This window comes from Spinacia oleracea, chromosome 5 (assembly GCF_020520425.1).
Source record: "Spinacia oleracea cultivar Varoflay chromosome 5, BTI_SOV_V1, whole genome shotgun sequence".
In the NCBI taxonomy this organism is placed as follows: domain Eukaryota; kingdom Viridiplantae; phylum Streptophyta; class Magnoliopsida; order Caryophyllales; family Amaranthaceae; genus Spinacia; species Spinacia oleracea.
The window spans coordinates 121028150-121039936 of record NC_079491.1 but is presented as its reverse complement, the minus strand read 5'-3'; the positions used below and the strand labels follow the sequence as shown (position 1 = coordinate 121039936).

At 37.5% G+C, this 11787-nt stretch overlaps 1 protein-coding gene and 1 long non-coding RNA gene across 2 annotated transcripts; one reads left to right on the top strand and one right to left on the bottom strand.

Annotated features, from left to right (window-relative positions):
* The first annotated feature begins 3185 nt into the window (after window positions 1-3185).
* On the top strand, window positions 3186-4334 carry LOC110791689 (protein CUP-SHAPED COTYLEDON 3-like). The gene is made up of 2 exons (XM_056830053.1): window positions 3186-3459; window positions 3548-4334. The coding sequence occupies exons 1-2, from the start codon at window positions 3186-3188 to the stop codon at window positions 3874-3876; spliced, it is 603 nt and encodes a 200-aa protein (XP_056686031.1). The 3' UTR covers window positions 3877-4334.
* A 2904-nt stretch (window positions 4335-7238) lies between these two features.
* Window positions 7239-11130, bottom strand: LOC110791688 (uncharacterized). Its single transcript, XR_008921413.1, has 3 exons — window positions 10652-11130; window positions 9174-9258; window positions 7239-7408 (listed from the first exon to the last, which is right to left on the bottom strand). It is a non-coding gene; the product is annotated as an uncharacterized lncRNA (long non-coding RNA).
* Window positions 11131-11787: the final 657 nt, after the last annotated feature.

The following is an 11787-nucleotide window of genomic DNA, read 5'->3' as shown; positions in this document are numbered from 1 at the left end:
TATCTTTTGTCAAACGTTAAAAATAGTAGCGTTTGAAGGTAGCGGATAACTTTTGATAAAATTATATGAAGTAATAAAGTTTTACATAAAATATATAACTTTTATTGTATTTTACGATCTCAACCGCTACTTTTACCAAACACGCATACTAGCTACCTGCTACTCTGACAGCTAAACATTACCCGCTACTATTGACTGCTACCCGCTACTTCAACATCTACCTGCTACTCGACCGCTAAATGCTACCCGCTACCGCCAATTTCGCCGAACAGGACCTAAATATTACCCTTAAAATAGCATTTACGGATTATAATTAGACCTATTTTTTAGACATTGTTTTAGTTCAGTCTCGTTTAGTACTATTCAGTTTAATCCAATTCAATTTAACTTCATTCAGTCAAATTAGTTCAATTAAGTTTACTTTAAACAGTTTTGTTCAAACAATTATGTTCAGCCCGCCAGAAGTATTACGTACGGGCGTGTTCAGCGGTAGCGTTTGAGGTAGTGGGTAGCGTTTTGATCTATTCAAAACGCTACTTGTCAAATCTGCAAGTGTTTGGTGAGGTAGCGGTTAGCGGTAGAGGGTGGTTGGGTAGCTTTTGTCAAATGTTAAAAATAGTAGCGTTTGAAGGTAGCGAACAACGTTTAATAAAATTACAATGAAATTTTAAACAATATATAAAACTTTTATTGTATTTAACAATCTCAAACACTATTTTTACTAAACACTCATACTACACGTTACTTTATCAACTAACCGTTACTCGCTATTATTAACCGTTATTCGCTACTCCAACAACTACCCGCCATGTCCAAATGACTATCCCAAAGAAAACCTGAAAAGGGGAACGATGTAAAACGAGGGTGGGCATCACGCAATAAGGCAAAGTTGAAACAGAAAAATGAATAAATAATTGAAAATCAAATGAGGGCTACACATAGGCCCATGCAGGCCTACTCTACGTAGCTTCCCTTAACACTCACTATCCCACCCCCCTACTAAACCGTACCCTACAGGCTACAGGGCTAGGTCTACTGCCCTACAAATTTTTTCCTTTTTTTCTAAAATTGTTTCACTAAAATAATGGAGATTAGGCAACCATGATCTCATCACCCTCATTCCTCATTCACAATAAAAGAGCTACAAATCTACGACCAATAACTTACTATTCCATAATACTCGGTTTTATAATATTTTTTATAGCTACTCTTTATAAAAATTTAGATAAAAAAGATGTATATAATAAGATATGGACAAAATAAGTGATAGAGAGTTAAAAGATATGTGTATATAATAAAATATAGACAAAGTCAGTGATGGAGTATTAAAAGGTAAGTGTATAATTTTTAATATTGTGTAATTGTAGATAAAAACGATATAAAACGTACATTGACAAACGTGCAAAAAGAAATTGGAACATCATTCAAGTGAGATAAGTTGAATAAAACGCACCATATATGAATAATTAAGGGGAAAAATAAGTTAAAACAAATACTTCATACTTCTTTGATCATCAACTTAACATCTTTAATACGAACAAGTAAAAATTATAAAAGCAGATACGAATTTAATGTTGTTGCCTCTCTTATAGTAAGCGCTTTGTCAAGGACGAGCCTTTGGACAACCCGCGCGGTGTTTGAATCCGCGAACTTGATCCAAGCTAGCCTATCCATATGCGCAACAAGCATTGAATATAACAATAGTAGAGGAAACAACATGTAATGATATTAACCCGCAACAAGAAATACATATCATGCATCAGTAAAGGCACACAGGCTCATGGGAGTTGCTTCATATGAGACACATTGGGCCTTAACATCCGGAAAATGTTAACACGTGACAAGCTCATCCACCTAAGCCACAAACGCCCTCGTGTGGTGCTCCGAGTCTCGCCGCTCGTCGCTTCCCAGCGCACATGTCACCCATGCAGCTCTCGTACAACACAAGTGACATGCATCCACTGCGGTCGCCTGACGATCAACAAGGATACTAGCACAACAAATCCCCCTCCTCACCACAATGCATCTCTTCTTTAGATGCCTCACTTGTTGCATGGATTTGTCCATGATTGCTCAACACGTACCCTTCAAAGCAGGTTCCGCCACGTAGTAGTCACGAACATATATACCCCCTCGGTCCATCGGGGGGGCTCCCCTCGAGCTCGCTTGCCTACTCCCATGGTTAGCGCACCACCCACGCTTGTTTGATGCGCCACCAAAGCATCCCATTCTAACGCCCTTTATACTCGGGCCAGACCGAGGCATGCCAGGGGCCGCAACCGCCAAGTTCCCAGTTGTTGGTTTCCCTGAAGGTGTAGGAACCTTCCCCTTTGACGTTGTTGAGACGGCTATGATACCACATGCCACACATTGGCCTTAAAGCCGCTCGCGCGGCGCCTGAATCCCCGAGGCTTTATCCAGGGCATCTTACCCTATATGCGCAACAAGCATTGAACACAACAATAATAGAGGAAACAACACGTAATGATAGTAACTTGCAGCAAGATACATGCATCAGTATAGACAAACAAACTTATGGGAGTTGCCTCATACGAGACACGTGGGGCCTTATTATCGAGAAAATGTTAACATATTCAACACACGAGTAACCGCTCGGTAAAGATAATAGATGAATAAATAGCGTAAAACTAATGCCCTGTTCTTTTAGACTTCCATTTAGTTTGATTTAGTTCATCTGAATTCAACTTCATTAGATTCAATCCTGCCGAATAAAGTTTAGAAGGACGAGACTTAAAAGTTAAAAATGCAGTAAGTAATTAAAAATAGAGTAGGAAGTAATATCAAAATATAATAATTGGATAGAGGGATAATAATATATGCTTACACCCGCACGCATAAATCTTTGATAATATCTCTGGTATTTGAGCAGTCAGCATTTACTACTTCATCTCTTCTCTCCTCTCAGGTGCAACTTTCTCTCTCATCTTTTTGCATTGCATGTCTTAAAAACTTCACCATTTTCATGAAAATCAAATCTAATACTAAATCCACCAAATCATTATTATAATTTTTGTTTATTTGATTTTACATAATTCCTCTCTCCTTCGTTTTCAGTGCACAGTATATATATATACACATCACATACATCTTACATACTCTCCTTCCCATATTTCATTTTCCAATTCTCACATTCTCTCTCTTGAAAATCAAGAAAAAAAACAAAGATGTGGAGGGTTGAAGATGTGTTAAAAGACCTTAAGGAAGAAGGAGTTTATGGAAATTGTTGTGAGAAAGAAGAATCAACTGGTTTGCCGCCTGGGTTCAGATTTCACCCTACGGATGAAGAACTCATAACTTTCTACCTTGCTTCCAAGGTCTTTAACACTACTACAACGACTACTGCTACTAATAATACCACCACTAACTTATTCTTGTCTAACTCTGATGTCCAAATGGTTGAAGTTGATCTTACTAGATGTGAGCCTTGGGACCTTCCAGGTCTGTTCTCGCCATGGTCGTGTTCACTTATTTTTACTGATTATTATTATAAAAACTAACAGATATTGTTTTGTTTAATTTTGTGCAGAAAGGGCGAAGATGGGAGAAAGGGAGTGGTACCTGTTCAGCTTGAGAGACAGGAAGTACCCTTCAGGGTTGAGGACGAACCGAGCCACTGAAACCGGCTACTGGAAGGCTACTGGTAAGGATAGACAAGTCTACGCCGGCGGAATTACGACTGCAGCTGGTGGAGCAGGAGGTGTGTTGATAGGGATGAAGAAGACACTTGTGTTCTATCAAGGCCGTGCTCCTCGCGGCGTTAAGACTAGTTGGGTTATGCATGAGTACCGTCTTGACGGCCATTTCTCCTCCTTCCGCCTCTCCTCTAAGGTCTCTCCTTCTATTTTCCCATCATAGTTTACAAAAGTTTACTAATAAATAAATAATAATGGCATGAAATTTTGTAACAAAATTGGAAAATGTTCAAAATTGCAGGAAGAATGGGTGATATGTAGAATATGCCACAAGAATGCAGAGAAGAAATTATCTCCACTAATTATTCACCCACCACCATCGCCACCGCCAACGCCACAGCGGCGGCCGTTATCTCCTTTCCTCAGCAGTTTGCCCCCTCTGGCTGATCCACCCAGCACCACCCAAGAAGTAGCTGATACCCCTTCGCAACATCGTAATTATGCTAATAGTCATGACCTCCTTCACTCGTTATTGTTAAATCCTTTACCTAATTTTTCATCCATTTCTGGATCCAACACCATATTCCCTCCTCTCAATACCACTACCACTAACACTACCACCACAGCCGCCTCTATCGATATGTCACCCTCTTCAACCCTCTTTAAGTCTTTCCACCATCCTTCGCTCTGCTGTCTCTCCTCCACCACCACCAACACCAATACCAACACCAACACCAACACCACTGCTGCTGTTGCTAGTAGTACTACTGCATCTGATGTAACAAAGCAGTGGCAGCCGCAGCAGCACTGGCTAGACAGAATATGCCCTCAGAATGAGTACATGATTCAGAACCAATATCATCATGATCCCGTCAATTTTAATCAAATGATGGATCCTCAACCTCTTCCTAACACTTACCCTACTACTACTACTACTACTATTAGTAGTACTGCTGCAATTGGTAACAATAATCATGATGACGAAGACGGCGATGCAGCTGTTCATCTTGAAATGTCTCCCTCGGTTGCAGTTGCAGCACTAGACTGGATGCTAAATCATACTATCAACAACAATAATACTAATGATAATCATCCTCATCCTCCTCCTGCTGCTGCTGCAGAATCTTGGTGTTTTCAGATTCATCCTTAATCCATAATTATTATTATTTGTTCAACAGTTCAATCTTTTAAGGATCATCTGCATGTGTAACTTTTCATCTCTATGTAGTCTTACAACATAAATAGTCATTATGTAGCTCTAGCTAACATAAATTTATGTATAAATTTAATGCCAAAACTCCATTGGCTGCTGAACTCCTAGCAATGAGGGAAGGTCTTGCTATGGCGAAAGCTTTTCAGGTGCCAAAGCTTGAAGTGGAAACTGATGCTGAATCTTTGATCTTTATGCTAGATACGTCAGGTGTGAATCCTTATCCGCACCATGAGCTAGCTGCTGTTATTTCGGATGTGAGGAACCAGATTAAAGAAGATTGGGTGATTGTCTTCAAACATGTACCAAGGCACAAAAATGTAGTTGCACATCACTTGGCAGCAATGGCAATGGAGATGGTTGTGGGTCATGTCACCCATTTTGAGGTACCACCAAGGGCTTTCAATGATTTCAAAAAGGATAAAGCTGCTGCGGATAGATTTGGGGGTAGGTCTGCCAATGCTTAGCATGTCTCTAAAGGTTGTCTTTCTTAAAAGTACGTGGAATGTGTAATCTGATCTGTGGGAAGATCTTATCTTTTGTTATGAAAACTAATAGGGTAGATAGTATGTGTGTCTATGGTATGCTATGGAACAGAGTTTTATTTTGGGTGGGCTTTGTTCCCTGCTACTTCGTTTAGTACTATTCGGCGAAGTGAGGGCTCTTTGTTGGTTTGCAATGTAGTTGTAATTTGCTTTATATAATTTAATAATATTTTCTTCGTTTTACGTTAAAAAAAAATGCTCTACTCAATCTATCTAGTACACCTTTTGCTACTTCTACAATTATTCTACTGCTATTTTCCATCATACCCAAAATACATATCTCCGTATGCACGTATGGAAAACATGAACGCCATCAAAATTCGTCCAATAGGTTCAATGATCCTCAATTTTGTAATTTAGATAACAACGTCCACAAGTTTAATTAAAAGCAACGCAGTTAAAATGGTAAATGCAAGATACACCCCGTATCAACGAAGTAACAAAGTGAAAATTCAGCGAAACATTAGACTCAAATGATCCTCATTGTATATTGAGGTAGTGGAGTATCTGTATCATATAAAGTACTCCTATGAAGAAAAAATGTGACAAAGGTCGCATATAGGTATAAAATTACCCTTGGCACACATACACGTACACCTAAAAAATGTACATTAAAAAGGAGAGTACTCCGTAAGATGTAGTTGGAATAATAACAAAAAAGGGAAGACTTTGGGTTAAAAAGTGTAAGACGGGGTGCAACGCAACGCATGCACGGGGTAGAACTAGAACTAGAAAGCTAGAAACAGTTACTACAGTGATGGAGTGATAGGGTGAGTGAGTCACTGAGTCCCGTCCCGTCTCGTCTCAAAATTACCTAACCTGTTTGATGTGATTTTCGTTGATTCTGATGGAATGCAAGCTACCAAAGGGCATATCTGACTTTTCATATTATTAATTAATGACGTCACTCACCTTTTTCATAAATCATACGGAGTACTCCAATTTGTTGACATTTCTTATTGATTAATTTAAAAATAATAAATAAAGAGAATGCAACAATAGTGTGCTAGTCTAACCTACCCGGCTAACCCTATGTCCCTATGTCTCATGTCGCTACGTGGCTAGGCTAAATAACATTATTTTTACTACGGAGTACAACCACTTCTACTAAACTGCAAACCCAACCCAATACACATTGCTGTCACTGCACAGTGCACACGTTTGTTTTTTTACCAATTCCCAATAACACAAGTACATATTTTAAAAGGTTGTTTCTTTGTTTATCCATAACTACATTATAATCTGGATAAAAACATTTGATTACAAATTCAGCAAATGATCCATCAAAATAAATCATTGTAATTTATAGTAACACATTCTCAGTTTAAGGAGGTAAGTCACATAAAAACACACAAGTGACACAAGTGACAGATCAGAGAATATCATATCACTTGTGGAAGAAACAAGTTATTTTCAAAAGTAGGTTTATTCTTAAACTAAAAATAATCAAATGAGCTGTAGAGTAGAGTAAACACACATTTCTGGACACCATAACCCTATCTATAACTCATAGACTAGTAAACAAACAAAAGTAGATCCAATTCTGCTCAACTGCTTGGATCAGAAACCCTCTTAAAACTCGTCCCCTCCTTACAAATTAAGTTCAAACTGGTACAATACTCGGGTTTCTTCATCATATGGACAACGAAAACAGATCCTTTCCATTTTCCGATATCAAATCCAAATAACCAACAACAATGCCACATTTTCTAATAGATTGATCACGTCCCAAATATGTCTATGTATGATCAATCTGTCTGAAATCCTAACCGGCCAATGTCACGTTCCAAATTAAGATATCAACAACTTCAGTTCAAACAACACAGAAAATAGCTAAAACTAACTTCTCTTAAACTGAAAATCATTACAAGGAGTTGTTCAACTAATTAAATGTTAAGGTCGACATTTACATACATCAACAGCAACAACATACTTCGATTTAAATTATTGCACGCCTAAACTGCAACATACTAGACTATCACCAATGAGCAAAGATAAATCTGCACCAAGAAGCAAACAAATTGCAATTTAAGATTCAGGGCAGTAAATGAGAATCAGTATCACTCTAACAAAATGCTCAATGAATAAACTTCCCACTAATTACAAAAACGATCCCGTTTTCCCACTAAACAGTGACCTACAGTCTATTTGGCCAGCCCCTGAATGCCTACTAGAACTTGTACAAGGTCGCCATCCGGACACTGTTTCCACTCTCTCGTCTCCAACCTATGTCATCAAACGCTCTGTTATACATCTTAATTGCAAGCTAAGCCAGAGTTTTTAAGAGGGCCAGCCATAAACTATCTTCTTCTCTCGTCATTACGAGGGGAATGCATCTTTCATTGATTGAAATGGGGTTCTCTCACAATCATAAACACTAGGACGGCTAAATAGATAAATGAATGAAAGAATGATGAACAAATCAAATGGAAAAAAAAGCAATAATATTAATAGGTCCATCCAGTATAGATCCCTAGCCCGTAACAGAGTACAGCCAGATCCAACCATGATATTTTACAAGTAGATCTCTAGCTTTGTACTGCAAAGAATCCAATACACACTGCACACATTTGTTTTTACTAAGTCCCCATAAAATAATAATGTAGGGAAGAAAGGGGAGATGGGATTATGAGTTCTTTTTGTCGACAATTCAAATCCCTACTTTAAGAGCCATTTCATTAATTGAGTAAAGCAGATTTCATCCATCAAGTAGAACACAGTAGGGTTATAAACTTATAATTAGGTCGTACTTCGTATATGACAAACAGTTTCACTTTGCATAGGGATTTGTTAATGATTTCGGCACAACTCGTATTGATTTTCGTACACCTTCGTCCGGAGTAGGGCTCACATAAAGTTGTGCTCTCATAGTGGTGTGGCCAAAATCATTTCCAGGATTTGTTGGTGAAGAAAGGGTTCATGTACAGAACTTAATGCTACAGGTTACCATTAAATAATTTAACACATGTAACACGCTTTATTTTTCCAAATAATGTGTGTGCGTTTGATGGTGAATCAACAACTAAATAAATAAATTCAAGGAGTTGAGAAAGCAAAAACTTCCTCTGTTTCTTTTACTTGCACCATTGCGTTGAGCACAAAGATTAAGAAAAATTTAAATAAATTGCACATATAATAACAAACAAAAGAGAGGGAAAATGTTAGGTAACAATGGTAAGTGTAAATGTGGGTAAAGGTAATGGGTTATTTTTAGTGTGTGAAAACACCAAAAAGCATGAGAAAACATACAATAAAAGGAAATTGTGCATCTAATATGCAACTTCCATTTAAAGAAAAGAATGAAGTAAAAAAAAGCCGGAAGAAGTATAAAACTGTACTCCCTCCATCCGAAATTTAATTCCAAATTTGATTTTGAATGGTCTCAAAACAATCTTTGGTTGTTATTGTATCTAGTTTAACGTATTGATAGAATTTAAAGATAAAAATTACAGAACATGGAGTCTGTTTATGCAAATTACTTTTGACTACAAATTTAAAGTTCATATTCAATCAATACAAAATCATTGTAATTTTCAACAAATTAACATTCAAAAAGATTGTTCTTCGAATATAAAAAGATTACATGAGAGATAAAATTGCGGTGATAAAGGTAGTATTTTTGCTTGAGGGTGTATAAAAAGAGATTTTAATGTATCCTAAACAAAGATTGAAATGAGTTGTTGAGTTAAACACAATTCTGGAGAGCAGAACCCTGTCACTTATCATGCTACAGGAACAAAACAAAAAAAACAAGCAAATTCTTACCTGTAGTCAACTTCTTCAAGCCTCATTAGTGACTAGTGTGAAGGAACCCCGCCAAAAATCCAGTCCTCTCATTCCTGAGTTTGATCTTGCAATTTATAGGTCATAGCACAATACTCAAATTTCATCATGAGATGGTGTTTGCCGGGTGGTTGTTAAAGAACTATGACTATCAAATTATCAATAGATTAAGTTCAAAGCAAAAGGAGTAACTTAAGGGAGCACAACCTGACCCTAAACCAAATTGCTTGAAGAAATTACTTGTGTCAAGAGAGTACGCTCCAAGGTCTCGGCCCCATAAAACTGTGTTTGGTTAGTATTTGTCGAGGGGAGGGAAGAGAAAAAAAAGTTGACAGGAGGCCTAAGTTACCATTTTCCTTCCAAATTCCAATCCTAGTGAGATTTGATTTTATCACAAGTAGAAGGAAAGGGATCCCTACAATTCACATTATGTCATTATGTTTTCTCTAAATTCATTTATCCGAACACACTACAAATGCAGCTCAATAATAAACTAAATATTTATCACCATTGACTCAGCCCTCAACACTGCAGTAACTGTCAAGTATATCTTTAACCTTAACTCCTTAAGTCAGACCTTAATTCCACAAACATGATTCAAGTGCATCAAATGTAATTCGAAGAGTCCTATAACTTGCTATATCCTAAGAGTTTAATAACTTGCTATATTGTATGTTACCGACGACAGCCATTCATACTGCCCATAATCAAATGGAATTACAGAACAAGTCCTTCAATATTCCACTCATAGGCTATTATAGTATTATGTCTACAGCTGCTGCAAATGGATGAATCAAGTTCCACAAACGTCTACAAGTAATCAGTCCTACGATCCTAACCAACCAATGTCATCAAATGGAACCCAACTCAGCCTCAAAAATAACACAAATACTGATCAATGCTAATTCGTGCTAGGCTTGACCGATGATGATCAAAACACGGTTCTTATAGGCCTCATCAAAAGTGAACCTATTACAATTCTCTTTCTTTTCCTGCAAAATAAACCAGAGTATGCCAGCTAATATGGCGTAAGAGATCCCGCCATCTCTAGATTCTATAAAGATGCAGTTCTGAGTCCCAAAATTAATATAGAAACACAAACAATATAATGGAATATCTACAATCCAAAATCAATTTTACACTGCAATTAACAAATGGTACTAGTTTGTAATATGATTTCGTAAATCGTAATGCCCTTTTCTTCTAATACGAAGTATAATCTATTCCCTATTATTTGAATGAATTCAAGCGAAATACTAATTACATCATCCGAAAATAGTTCAGAAACAATTAAAATGGCATTAATCAGCACCAGAAACAGAACATAAAATTAGCCTTAAACCCTAATCCAATTGAATGCGAAGAACTTGAAAACATCAAAAAATTAATCCTACACGACGAATGATTGATTGAGCAGAATTAAGTAAGATAAAAAAAAAGATAAAGAACAGAAGGAATACCAGAAGAAATTAGGGAGAAGCGATGGGTTGGTGCAATTGGGAGGGCAGCATACTGCAGAAGCGGCCATGGAAGCAGGGAACACAACCAACATCGCTAAGATGCTAACTTGTGCACCATTCTTCCATGGCCATCCTTCTTCTCTCCTGTATTGCCAAGTTTACGATTAACAGGTGACTTCCTTTCTTTGAGTTCCTCTCGGTTGTTGAGGTTTTCTCAATCAAAAATCGTGTTGGTCCTTTTGACAACATTAGGCTACTTGCGTATTTAATGACGGGGTATTTTTGTTCCGTTTTACCTCGTACCACCACGATAAACTTTACACCTTTTGATCTACTCAAGTTTGATTTCCTCAAAATTTCATTATTTGTCGGCTAAATTAATTTTCGTTCTCTCTTCTCTGTTCATCTCCGAATCTCTCTTTGTTCCGGTTCTTGAACCAACGACTTTTCTCAAGTTTGAGGCAACGATTTTTCTCAAGCTGGAAAGTTTTTATTCTTTTTTACTTAAAGAGTTCGAATTGTGTAAGTGGTAAGTTAAAGTAATTAGGGTTAAAATGTGACTCGTTGTCAAGGCGAACGCGCTATGCAAGACCATGCGTAGCGCGCAAGATCTTGCTGGGTGTGCATGGTCCATGTGGTCCCCGCGTGGACCAGATGATGTGCACATTAGAAGATTTGCATAATCTACAGAAGCAACTGGTTGATTATGTCATATCTCGCGCTTCCGGCCTCATTTTCGGGCCAAAGATAGCTTGAAAAGCTACAAATTATATCTTTCTAACCCAATTGGAACATTGGATTATCATTTGTAGAATATACGACCCAAATGATGAAGCATGTACGATTTTATAAAACGATTTGATTTTAGAAAACGAATCGTACCTCTTTCGTAATAAATCGAATTGAGCTTATGATGTATGGATGAAAAGTTTATTTCAAGGGCTATCCAACTTCATTGGCTAATAAAGCGCTTATGCGCCGCATGAAACTAGACCGATTATGGTTTATATCTGGCTGATTGAGTCAACTTTAGGGCTTAGTAGTTGGAATAGGCCTAAATGGATGTTTTATCAAAAATACAAGATGATTTGTATGTCCAATTAATGAGTGTGGGCCCACATGTTTCAAGATTGGAC